At 44.8% G+C, this 13,812-nt stretch overlaps 1 protein-coding gene across 1 annotated transcript in view; it reads right to left on the bottom strand.

Moving 5' to 3' along the window:
• LOC144497177 (olfactomedin-like protein 2B) overlaps positions 1 to 13,812 on the bottom strand; it is a 56,021-nt gene that overhangs the window by 25,424 nt on the left and 16,785 nt on the right. The window contains exons 3-4 of the mRNA XM_078218010.1: positions 10,970 to 11,077; positions 3,122 to 3,304 (exon numbers count right to left, since the gene is read on the bottom strand). Coding sequence (XP_078074136.1) covers positions 3,122 to 3,304; positions 10,970 to 11,077 — 291 coding nt within the window. The remainder of the gene's footprint in view (positions 1 to 3,121; positions 3,305 to 10,969; positions 11,078 to 13,812) is intronic.

Here is a 13,812-nt window from a genome sequence, read left to right as displayed (position 1 = left end):
CATCAAAGAAAGTAACCGAGAAGAGATTGAAAAGGTGGGGTCAGATGAAGCAGAGGGAAAGAGGACATGTCATGACGGGGTGGGGATGGGACTGCCAGGAAGGAGGAGGAGAGGATGGCATTAGACTAGATGGAAGGAGGCTGCACTGGGGGACTTGAACACAGCAGGATTGGAAGAAAAATGGATGACTGACAGGAGGAGGTGGAGAAGGGTGATTAACCAGCATTTTGATGACCTTGGGTAAAATGGGAGATGCTGAAATCTTCTAAGTCCAAATCTCACCAGAGCAAGATGAGAAATTGAATTTCATAAACCTGGTTATTTGCAATAGCAAAAATGAAGCTGCTGTTTTATTATAAAGCTCAAATAGTCCCCTAATGTCTTTCAGGAAGTGGAAATTGCCACTTCGACTTGATCTCACATGAACAGGACTCTTGTCCCGCACTTTGTGGTTGAGACATAAAGCCCACAAAGTTTGCTTTAAAGTCAGTTCACTGTGACGACATTGGAAATTGGAAGTTAATAACTCTCAGTTATTGAGAGGAACGATAAAAAGGAGAATAGCTTGTCGTTTTTGCCTTGAAATGTAAAAAGCAAATAGAAGCATATTCAAGCTGTTCAGCAACTTTCTTTAAAGGTGCATGCAAGCTAGAATTGGGGCTTTACTTCTGTTCAGTTATCATGACAGACAACCACCTACATATTCTTCTTTTGCGCTTCAAGAGTGAGTTTAAGCTGCAGTATTTCTTGCCCCTTCCAATATTCCAAGGAATTTCCAGACCTCGTTCACTCCTCTTTCTTGCTATTTTTCAAATGAACCCTTCTCACCTCCAAGTATGTCCCTGACATTGGAACCATACTGTGGTGATTGTCCTATTAAAAGCAACACAGCAGAAGAGGGACCAATTTGGACTGGGTGTGTATAATCGCCGCAGGGGATGGAGTCCTATCTTAGGCAGAAGACAGTCTGAAACCATGTCGGGACTGTGGCAGTTGGCGGGCGGGCTGCTCTAGGGTCGCTGGTGGTCTGGTCCAGAGCAGCTGGGGGCTGCCATTCTCTGTACAGTTTTTCTTTGTTAATAAATACCTTTTGTGTTCTTGACGAGGTCTGTGGCATGCATCATTACATTTTAACAGAACAGAGACTTAGTGCTGAATTTTGAGGGCAGGAAACGGGAATTGAGTCTGTTTCTGCATCCGAAGCTCATGCCCAGGAGGGAAACAAGCCACTCTTTGGGTCTGATCTGGACATCCCATTAATTGGCACGGAGGTAGTCTCCCTGTCCAATGAAAAGCAGTGGCCAGGCTTTTGAAGCTGACGAACCAAAGGCTTGATACAGCAGCAGCAGACTGCAATAAAGAGTAAGTAACTGAGAGAATGCTTCAACAAAAAGGTGTCCTCTCAGTCACTTTAAAAAAAAGTAGAAAACAAAAAAAGCAGCCAGGTTACCAATGTGGGTAGGGGAATTTCCTCTCCAGAGCAGCCCTTGGCTACATTTGCACCCAGGGAGACAGACCAAGCTCCTCAGTCTGCCTGATGTGCTGACACCCCAGCCTGCTGTAAAATGCCCATTTCTGGTGGGTTGTCCCAGTTGCAGAAGAAACTGGAGGCCAAATGGAAAATCCCAGTCAGCCTCAGTTCAGTGCCCTTAATTAACAAGGCTTGTAATGAACCTAATTGGTTGCTCATCTCATGGGGCAGGTAGTCCTGTCAGGTCCCAGCAACAGTTTCAGCCAAATTGGCCAGTGCCGAGCACAGGGTTGTGAAACATGCCGGCCAGCAAGATATTTTCAGGTCCTGTCCACCTCCACTTCTGACATTGGTGAAGCCCAAAACTTCTGCCCTTAATATTCGACCTGTCAATGTAAGAATTAAAGACTCTGCTGTTTTCTCTCTAGGATCCAGCTCAGGTTGATTAGATCTGTTGCTGATCATTAAAGACCTTTCCTAAGCCGAAATGAATTTGAGCAGTTTTGTTCTGAGTGGGCATTGAACCCACAGCACAAAACTCTGCCTAATTTGGCACCAATGAGCCATCATGCTCAGATGAATTCAGGAAATGGAAAACTGGCAGTCGCTGAAGCGGAGATGCCAGCGTTGGACTGGGGTAAACACAGTAAGAAATCTCACAACACCAGGTTAAAGTCCAACAGGGTGTATTTGGTAGCAAAAGCCACTAGCTTTCGGAGCGCTGCAACTCCCACTTCCCTGACGAAGGAGCAGAGCTCCGAAAGCTAGTGGCTTTTGCTACCAAATAAACCTGTTGGACTTTAACCTGGTGTTGTGAGACTTCTTACTGAGTCGCTGAAGCAGCAGGAGGTGCTTTTCCAGAGGCTGAGGCTCATTATTGGGACAGCATTGGGGAAGCTTTATTCTTGCATGGACTTTAGGTGATTGGAGCTCCTTTGACTAAGGAAGTTTGATTTGGATTAGCAGGAAGCAAATCCAAAGGCGAGCGTAATGTTCATGTGAGATCAAGTCGGAGTGGCAATTTCCACTTCCTGAAAGACATTAGGGGATTATTTGGGCTTTATAATAAAACAGCAGCTTCATTTTTGCTATTGCAAATAATCAGGTTTTTCACCTTGCCCAGGTTAGATTTGAATTTAGAGCCACTAAGCTCAGCTCCCTATATTTACAACAGTAAATTCTTGCAGCAGAATCAATGACCTGTGAAACATTTTGTCCCCAAGGTGGTGAAGCTGCATTAAGCCATTGAAAACATGGCAAAGCAGCACACAGGCATTGTTATCTGAGCGAAAGAAAATCCGAATATAAACCCACCTTTGGGATGTTCAATGCTTTCGGGTGTTAACTATCCCTGACCGAGATTAGCACAAAAACTCACAATAAAAATGTCATTTCTTTCAAGCTTGGAGCTATCACCAATACGTTCACGACTCTTGGCCAGATCTATCATGCTGGAGTGGAGGGGAAGGGAGAGTGCTTGTCAACAAGACCCACTTCTAGATCTTGGAACAGATCAAATTATTGCTTTTCTGTTTCATAGTCTTTTTGCATCACTTTCTGCTACAGCTGCTTTTCAAACTAATGGAAGAAATATAAATGGGACCCAGATGTCTCAGTGCTATGGTTTACCAACTTGGCTTGGTCTCCTACCTCGGTTTGGGTGTAGGTGGCTGCAGCATCTCTCTGCAGGAAGTTTGTGCTCATATCAATCATTTCTTCCTTTATGCTTCTGTGAGGATTTGTGCAGTTTTCCTTCTTCTCCATCTTACTCTGAACCTTGTTGGAATTGCCAGTGATGGGTCTGTCCTCTGTGGAGGTACTTATGGTATATGCCTGGGGAGAAAGGGAGATCAGTTAGTCACCCTGCTCTGTCTTCCCTCATTTCTCTTTTTCCTTTTTGGTTGACTCTTTCTGCAACACAGCAACAACTATTGTGGTTTTAAAGCACCCTTACCAAAACTAAAATAGGTGCATTTACAACAATGATTTACAGGCATACTTGAAACACTTGGGTTTTTACACAAATCTAATAGCTTTTGTCATTTTCCTTCCCTACTGTTTGTCTCTTAAAGAATACGGTTGAATACAGCTTTACAACTTGCCAGGGTGTGACTTCTGCTCCTGATCACTGGGTTTTCAGTCTTGCACTATAACCATGAACAACGGTACCTCAGTTGCTGCACATTTATTCTTGGACCACAAACACTCTTAATTACACAAACGCCTATGTCAATACAGTATTCAAAGGTGAAGGGTAGCTGATTCATTAAATCTTAAGATTTAAAAGTAGTTTTGTGGGCCCCCTCCTACACCTCCTTTTTAACTGCAGTGCTATCGGAAAGAATTTACTGTTTCATCAAGAATTTCATTGGCATTTGGTTCATTGAGCTTAGAGAGCGCACTTGCATGGAGGTTTCTGGCTTGATAGTCTGAAGGAATGTTATGAAAATAGCCATCAACCCTGAACAGTTGTTAAAAGTGCTCATGATATTGTACTCCTCTGTATAATGTAACTAGCATATTAAGTTGGAGAACTTGCGTCCTGCAGTTTTCTTGAGCCTGTTATGTTCAATGTGTCATCTTCATGCTCTTGTCACACCATATAAAGACAACTGACATCATCTTTTCATCCCCCTTTTGCAGCATCTGTTCTGTTGCTGTGTATGATGAGAACCATCTGTTTAAGCACCCAGTTACTGATGATATTTTTGGGTGAGATATATTCATTTTGTACGCTTTCCCCAGAAAATTTTCATGTGCGAATATACACGTGGACATAACCAATCTCAAAACATAATTTGAAGAGCAGGAAGTTCTTCCAGTATCCTGGCTAATAATTATCTCTCAATTAACCTCACTTAAGATTATCTGGTCCTTTATCTCATTACTATTTGTGGGAGCTTGCTGTGCATAAATTATTTGCTATGTTTCCTGCATTACAACAGTGATTAGAATTCTAACCTGATCAATTAGCTATAAAACACACTTGCAACTACCTGAGATCATGAAAGGCAAGTTTGTCACTTTTTTTCCTGATTTTGGATTTATTCACCAATGAAGCAGCAACATCATAAACAGACTTTTCTAAATCTTTCAGTTCACAGAATTCAAATAAGATAAAAGTTGATTGAGTAGAGAAATAACACCACCAAATTGCCTGGGATCAGGGAACACATTTGGTTTTTGGGGTGTAGTTTGGAGACTCCATGGACTAAATCAAGACAGTAAAGGTTACAAGGATTTGTACAGAGCGAGTCAGCAGTATGTGCAGAATGAAGGAGTGAAAATAAGGTGCAAATCTAATTGTGAGGTGATTACAAAGTCTCAAACCCTCCACCTCACTTTCCTCCTTTTAAGATGTTTCTTAAAACCCATCTTTTCTATCCTAATTTCTCATTACATGACACTGGATAAAATTTTGTTTTAAAATTCATTTGTAGGATGTGGGCATCGCTACCTAGGCCAGCATTTATTGCCCAACCCTAGTTGCCCTTGAGCAGGTGGTGGTGAGCTGCCGCCTTGAACTGCTCCAATCATTGAGGTGTAGGTATGCCCACACTGCTGTCAGGAAGAAAGCTCCAGTAATTTGACCCAGTGAAGGGATAGTGATATATTTCCAAGTCAGGATGATGAACGACTTGGAGGGGAACCTCCAGGTGGTGGTGTTCCCGGCTATCCACTGCCCTTGTTCTTCTAGATGACAATGGACGTGGGTTGGAAGATGCTGTTTGAGGAGTCTTGGTGGATCTTTTGATGGTACACACTGCTGCCACCTGTTCGTCAGTTGTGGAGGGATTGAATGTTTGTGGAAAGAGTATCAATTAAGTGGACTGCTTTGACATGGATGGTGTCAAGCTTCTTCAATGTTGTTGGAGCTGCATGGTTCTTAGCCGCTTGCGTCTTGTCGCCACAGTATTTATATGGCTAGTCTAATTCCGTTTCTGGTAACCACCCAGGATGTTGATAGGGGAGGATTCAACGATGGTAAATGCCATTGAATGTCAAGGGGTGATGGTTCGATCCTCTCTTGTTGGGGATGCTCATTGCTGGCACTTGTACGGACGTTCCTTGCCACTTGTCAGCCCAAACCTGTATATTGTCCATGCTTCTGTGTCTGAGGAGTTGAAAATGGTGCTGAACATTGTGCAGTCATCAGCGAACATCCCCACTTCTGACCTTATGAGGGAGGGAAGATCATTGATGAAGCAACTGAAGATGGTTGGGTCTGGGACACTACCCTGAGGAACTCCTGCAATGACATCTTGTGAAGTATCTTGGGATTTGTTTTACAGTAAGGGTATGATATAAATATATACTGTGTTAAAAGTTCATGAGCCCGACACTGAAAACTTAAAAGTAGCAGTTGTTGGTCCGGTCCAACCTATGCTCAAGCTCATCTGAGTGCACAGCACAACAGAAGCCAATATATTATTGGGATCAAACTGCCAGTCTCAATCAGAGAGGACAAACAGTCAACTATTGTGGGAAAGGGAAACTTTGTACTGGCACAGTGGGGAAGAAGAGCTTTGTCTGATGCAACTTTATAGCTTAGTCTCAGTAAAGGACTAATCCTTGGATGGCATGAAGATGCACCTCAATTTTTTTTCCTATATAGTCACTTAAAAAATGCCTGTGGATGCTACCTGAGCTTTGAACCAATCTGTGTCGGCTCAAGATTAAATATTTCACAGAATGATGGAAATATCAACACCAAAGAAGCTATTCAGCCTTTCATGCTTCTGCTAGCTCCTCATCAGAACCTTCTTAATCCCATTTCCTCGCTCTTTCACCATATCCCTGAATACTGTTCCTCATCAAGTCTCTCTCTCTCTCTCATATTCTCAGCCACTTTCAATAATATGGTCCCCATTTTAATCTTTTGCAAGAAAAAAATTGATCTAATTTCCCTATTTAAGCTTATAGTATTAATTTCCATTGAACATACATCACAGAAAAAGGCCATTAATGTAATGACTTAATGACATTAACCCATCTGGCACGGCTGTTTCCGGCCTCCCAGATGTGTCAGACGAGAATCACTCATGGTCCCCATCCAATGGGGAATAGACGTGACAACCACACCGGAGGAGTGGGATTGGAGGCCATTAAAGGCCTTGGGTGGTTGGGGGCATGGTCAGGCAGTGCCCATTGAGCACCATAACAGGGACAGTGCCAAGGGGAGTGGGGCCTGAGTGGGGGTGGGGTTATGACAGGGGGCCAGTCCGTGTCTGCCTTTAAAAGAAACAACCCTCCTCCCGTCCTTCCTCATCTAACTATCAACAAAACCCTCTATTCCTTTCTTCCCTTACATGTTTATCTGGCTTCCTCCTAAATGCTTCTCAGCTGCTCACTCCTTGTGGTAGAGAGTTCCACATTCCCACCACTCTCTTGGTAAAGGTTCCTATTTGATTTCTTGGCAACTATCTTATATTGTTCTCTGATTTCGCTTTAATTTCACGATGAATGCCCCTTTAAAATAGATTCAAATGGCAGTGCCCATTTAACATGGATCCTAGATTAGATCAAGCACCAAAATACTTTAACCTTTTAAATCCTCTCAAAACAAACATTGCTTTTACGTTTTTCCTCAACTTTCTCTGCTCAGTGTGACCACCTGTTATTTCATTCTCTTGATATCATTGCGACCAAACAGGTAAGTAAAAATCCCTACTTGACTGTAACTGCCCATGTGCACCATTATAGAACTGTGACCCTGAACTCCTGAAGCCAGATCAGTATAAATGGGCGAGTTCTTCAATGGGAGTTGAAATATGTTCAGAAACCAGTAACTCCCCCCTGCCCCCTGTCATAGCCCCACCCCCACTCAGGCCGCACTCCCCTTGGCACTGTCCCTGTTATGGTGCTCAATGGGCACTGCCTGATCATGCCCCCAACCACCCAAGGCCTTTAATGGCCTCCAATCCCACTCCTCCGGCGTGGCCGTCACGTCTATTCCCCGTTGGATGGGGACCATGAGTGATTCTCGTCTGACACATCTGGGAGGCCGGAAACAGCCGTGCCAGATGGGTTAATGTCATTAAGTCATTCCATTAATATTTAAATCGGCTTCGTGCCCTTTTAGGGCGCGAAGCCAATCGTGCCAACAAAACAGTGCTTTCCTGCCTGGCGCGAAAACCTGGCACACTATCTTCCCGGCCTGCTGCGCCGACCAGCACAGCAGCCCGGGAAGATTGCACCCATTGTGTTTTTGAACGATGTTGCAGAATGTGGACAAGAAGTAGAAGAGGGCCAAGGATAAGTCTCTGGGGGACATCAAAGATAATGAGGTAGGAACTGGAAAAGAAATTATTAGATGTAAATCTCTGGCCATGATTAGATAGGTAAGAATGTATGCAACAGTGCAAAGTGCAATATTATATTAAGTGCAGGCTTGATGGGCCGAAAGGTCTGTTCCTGTGCTGTACTGTTCTTTGTTCTTTATTATCTGCAACTCAACCAGCTCCCTTTACAAAAACTGTGTTTGATAGAGTAGAGGAGAATGTTGAACCAGGGTTCAAATTGTCATTCAGGAATGTGGTGTGGAATTGTGGGTTTCAATTGTTGAAGAAATCATTCAAGGCTGCTGCTGAACTCTTGGGCCACTGCGTGTTCCAAACAGAGTGGGGAGGTTGCCCAGGATTTTCCATTACTTTGTGCCAGTGGTCGGTCACACAACGGAAGGGGAATGAATACAAGATGTGGTCTGGCAAAGTATCAAACAGTCTTTTAGTGTGTGTGCATCACCAGGGAAAGCAGGTGTGGGATAGAGGGAAAGTTGGCCAATTGGATAGGTAACTGGCTGTCTGATCGAAGACAGAGGGTGGTGGTGGATGGAAAATTTTCGGACTGGAGGCAGGTTGCTAGCGGAGTGCCACAGGGATCAGTGCTTGGTCCTCTGCTCTTTGTGATTTTTATTAATGACTTAGAGGAGGGGGCTGAAGGGTGGATCAGTAAATTTGCTGATGACACCAAGATTGGTGGAGTAGTGGATGAGGTGGAGGGCTATTGTAGGCTGCAAAGAGACATAGATAGGATGCAAAGCTGGGCTGAAAAATGGCAAATGGAGTTTAACCCTGATAAATGTGAGGTGATTCATTTTGGTAGGACTAATTTAAATGTGGATTACAGGGTTCTGAAGACTGTGGAGGAACAGAGAGATCTTGGGGTCCATATCCACAGATCTCTAAAGGTTGCCACTCAAGTGGATAGAGCTGTGAAGAAGGCCTATAGTGTGTTAGCTTTTATTAACAGGGGGTTGGAATTTAAGAGCTGTGGGGTTATGCTGCAACTGTACAGGACCTTGGTGAGACCACATTTGGAATATTGTGTGCAGTTCTGGTCACCTCACTATAAGAAGGATGTGGAAGCGCTGGAAAGAGTGCAGAGGAGATTTACCAGGATGCTGCCTGGTTTGGGGGGTAGCTCTTATGAGGAAAGGTTGAGGGAGCTAGGGCTGTTCTCTCTGGAGCGGAGGAGGCTGAGGGGAGACTTAATAGAGGTTTATAAAATGATGAAGGGGATAGATAGAGTGAACGTTCAAAGACTATTTCCTCGGGTGGATGGAGCTATTACAAGGGGGCATAACTATAGGGTTCATGGTGGGAGATACAGGAAGGATATCAGAGGTAGGTTCTTTACGCAGAGAGTGGTTGGGGTGTGGAATGGACTGCCTGCAGTGATAGTGGAGTCAGACACTTTAGGAACATTTAAGCGGTTATTGGATAGGCACATGGAGCACACCAGGATGTTCGGGAGTGGGATAGCTTGATCTTGGTTTCAGATAAAGCTCGGCACAACATCATGGGCCAAAGGGCCTGTTCTGTGCTGTACTGTTCTATGTTCTATGTATGCTTCTGAGTCAGGAATGAAACAATGGTCGACACTTGCACAGCTTTGCTTTGTCAGTGAAGCTTGTACTCTGAGGTGAGGTCAGTGAACGACTGAAAGTTCAGATGACTGCTGTCAATGGTTCCAACAAATGATAGCTGTAGTTTCTGTGCAGCTCTGTCACCCTTGTCCTTTCCTCCCCTCATTAAGTGCCCTGCCCCAAATCAACTCCACTATTATTCTCCAGTGAAGTGAGAATGTGGATCTCACTATCACATTTGGGTGGAAGGGGGGTGGGATTCTCCCTGCCCGCTACACTGCTCTAGGGGCACAGTGGGCCGGGAGACATAAGTGTGGGCCATTTCACGGACTTCCTGCTGGGTGCAACGGCCTCCGTGAGTCTCCGCGCCCAAGATTTTCAGCGTAATCAGCTCTGCGCCAGAAATCAGTGCAGAGCTGATTTCAATATTGAAATCGATATTTACATCTGATTAGTGGATCCGGGCTGAAGTCTCCGGGCCCACTAGCATCTCTCCCCCCAGCCAGGAGTTGTTCACTCCAGTGATATTTACTCCTGCTCCCTACTAACAGGGAACAGGCGGTGCGACCGCACTGGAGGGAAGAGGGGCCACTGAGGTCTCCCAGGAGGTCAGGAGTAAGGGGGATTGTCCTTTGGGCAGTGCCAGCCTGGCCCCCTGACACTGCCCAAGAGACACCCGGCACTGCCCACCAGGTATAGGGTAGTGCTAAGGGGGTGGGGCCAGAGAGGGCAGGGCCTATTGAGGGGGCAATCAGTGGGGATGGGGTGGTCACGCAGCCACTCTGCATTGGGATCACTGGTAGAGGGAGGGAGGAAGGCAATCGGGGCTGGCCATCGGGCTGAGGGAAGGTTGTCTGGGGGTAAATCGGGGTTGGCCATGTTGTGGGTGGTGGGGGGGTGGGTAGCCCGGAGAGGTCCAGGAGGCCAGCGATAGGGATTGCAAGGCTGGCCAGTGATCTGGAGGCTGGCAATGCGGGGCCACTACGTATGCGTCGATCTCCACGCTGACAGATCGGTGTATGCGCAGTGGGCCGCTCAGCGCTATGCTGCCGGCCTCTTGGGTGTGAATAGGCCCTGCCCCCTGATTTTCAGAGTGAATCCTGCTAGGGCACTCTGTGATTCACAGTGTCGGAGATTCATTCTGGAAATCGCACTAAAGAACCTAGTGGGATTTACTCCCATTTTTCCACACATTGAGAACTTTGAATTTTTTGGGGAGAATCCCAGCCAGAGTGTTCGAAGCAAATAGCATATCTATGTTTTTGGAGAAGTTCGATAATTACATGAGAGAGCAAAGGATATGGTGAGATGATATAAGGTGAATGGAGGATTGTGTGCAGCATAAACACAGACCAGTTGGGCTAAATGGCCTTTTCATCATAGTCAATGTAATTCTAACATTACGAGGTCTAGGGTGTGGCCTGAGTGACTCTCCCTCGTGATTTCCCTCTCTTGATAAATGTTCTGTGGCATTAGCATGTGGAAACTCCAGGATCAGAGCTTACTACAATATCCCTCGTAATTAAAAATGCTTCTGGCATTCAGTATCCTATTTTCACACATGAAGAGAATCGACGTGGACAAGGCACTGGAAAGTAGCCAACTGAGCGGCCAACCAAGATGTGTCTTACCTCTTCCAATTTTTCAATATGCTTGATAAGTTTGGTTGTGACGGAATGTAACTTTAAGAGGTCTATTCCAAAGAGGGCACCATCCAACAGTTCCAACACAGAGGAGAGCTGAAAACAAATTAGAAACATCTTGGAACGTTGTAATAAACACAAACTGACACTGCAGTGCAGTACAGAGGGAGGGCTGCACTTAGAGGTTCCTTTATTGTATAAAATGTTAAACCAAGGCCTTGTCCACCTTCTTGGGTAGATGTATGAGATCCCATAGCACTATTTCGACCAAGGGTTTTGTCCTTGGTCTCCTGAAAAGTATTTATCCTTCAATCAACATTACAAAATGGAATATTGATCATGATCACATTGCTGTTTGTGGGAGCTTGCTGTGCACAAATTGGCTGCCATATATCCTACATTACAACTGTGACTATGCTTCAAAAATACTTCATTGGTTGTAAAGCGCTTTGAGACATCCAGGGTTTGTGAAAGCATAATGTAAATGTAATTATTTTCTTTTTAAACAAATCACAGGTCATCTTCACCAAACTGCACGCCATGCACCCTGGAGGCAAACTCATTTCAACTGTCAGTGATCGTCCTCGCCCCACTATTCATCTTAAAATGATGACAGTATTCAGAGTTAATATATTAACCACATTACTCATAATTTTGTTGAGTAATACTTATCAAGGACAGCTGTTAAGGTTTCACAGACAGCTGTACATGATGAGTTCATCTCCAAGTGGCTGTCTCACACGACAGGTGTGTTTGTTGTATGATGCAGGGGAGAATAGATAATCCTCCAGTTTCCTGCATGGTGCACAGTGAATGACAGGATTCATGTCCTGAGATATTACAATGGAGAACAAAAATAATAATTTGTTAAATACTGTTTGTAATAATTCTCAGTTTTCTGCTTAACCCCTTCATCTTACATTATTTCAACAGCACAATCCAAGCATCAAATGGCTAATTCCCAGCTGTCAGTGCCACTCCTTAGTTGTCCTGTTAAGAAACACACTTGTGCAGAAAAGATCCATCAGACTAGATTTTCCTTTGTCCATTTAACAACCCACTTGTGGGTACTGAATGGTAACCTCATCCCTAAAGCATGTCATGTCACTTGGGGTTCCTGAAGAATCCCTGCAAATACTGAGCCATTCTGCTCAGCCTCTGTAAATACTGGCACACAGTTGCAGGGAGGCTCCCTTGCAATTCTATTGTGGTATTAATGGGCAGATTTCACTGCCATGCAGCACTAGAAGAAGACATAGAACAGTACAGCACAGAACAGGCCCTTCGGCCCACAATGTTGTGCCGAGCTTTGTCTGAAACCCAGATCAAGCTATTTCCTCTCTATCATCCCGAAGTACTCCATGTGACTATCCAATAGCTTCTTAAATGTTCCTAAAGTGTCTGACTCCACTATCCCTGCAGGCAGTCCATTCCACACCCCAACCACTCTCTGAGTAAAAAACCTACCTCGGACATCCTTCCTATATCTCCCACCATGAACCCTATAGTTATGCCCCCTAGTTACCGCTCCATTCAACCGAGGAAATAGTCTTTGAACGTTCACTCTATCTATCCCCCTCATCATCTTATAAACCTCTATCAAGTCTCCTCTCAACCTCCTCCGCTCCAAAGAGAAAAGCCCAAGTTCCCTCAACCTTTCCTCATAAGACCTACCCTCCAAACCAGGCAGCATCCTGGTAAATCTCCTTTGCACTCTTTCCAGTGTCTCCACATCCTTCTTGTAGTGAGGTGACCAGAACTGCACACAATATTCCAAATGCGGTCTCACCAAGGTCCTGTACAGTTGCAGCATAACCCCACGGCTCTTAAACTCAAACCCCCTGTTAATGAACGCCAACACACTATAGGCCTTCTTCACAGCTCTATCCACTTGAGTGGCAACCTTCAGAGATCTATGGATATGAACCCCAAGATCTCTCTGTTCCTCCACATTCTTCAGAACCCTACCTTTGACCCTGTAATCCACATTTAAATTTGTCCTACCAAAATGAATCACCTCGCATTTGTCAGGGTTAAACTCCATTTGCCATTTTTCAGCCCAGCTCTGCATCCTATCTATATCTCTTTGCAGCCTACAACAGCCCTCCACCTCATCCACTACTCCACCAATCTTGGTGTCATCAGCAAATTTACTGATCCACCCTTCACCCCCCTCCTCCAAGTCATTTATAAAAATTACAAATAGCAGAGGACCAAGCACTGATCCCTGTGGCACTCCGCTGGTAACCGGTTTCCAGTCCGAAAATTTTCCATCCACCACCACCCTCTGTCTTCTGTTAGATAACCAGTTACCTATCCAATCGGCCAAACTTCCCTCTATCCCACACATCCTTACTTTCTTCATAAGCCGACCGTGGGGGACTTTATCAAACGCCTTACTAAAATCCATGTATATGACATCAACTGCACTACCTTCATCTACACACTTAGTTACCTCCTCAAAAAATTCTATCAAATTTGTGAGGCAAGACTTGCCCTTCACAAATCTGTGCTGACTATCCCGGATTAAGCTGCATCTTTCTAAATGGTCGTAAATCCTATCCCTAAGGACCTTTTCCATCAACTTACCGACCACCGAAGTAAGACTCACTGGTCTATAATTACCAGGGTCATTTCTATTCCCTTTCTTAAACAGAGGAACCACATTCGCCACTCTCCAGTCCTCTGGCACCACCCCCGTGGACAGTGAGGATGCAAAGATCAATGCCAAAGACTCTGCTATCTCATCCCTTGCCTCCCAAAGAATCCTTGGATATATTTCATCAGGCCCAGGGGACTTATCGACTTTCAGTTTATTCAAAATTGCTAGT

This window comes from Mustelus asterias, chromosome 8 (assembly GCF_964213995.1).
Source record: "Mustelus asterias chromosome 8, sMusAst1.hap1.1, whole genome shotgun sequence".
NCBI classification, from domain to species: domain Eukaryota; kingdom Metazoa; phylum Chordata; class Chondrichthyes; order Carcharhiniformes; family Triakidae; genus Mustelus; species Mustelus asterias.
Note: the sequence above shows the minus strand (reverse complement) of the source record. Positions and strands in the feature narration are given on the sequence as shown.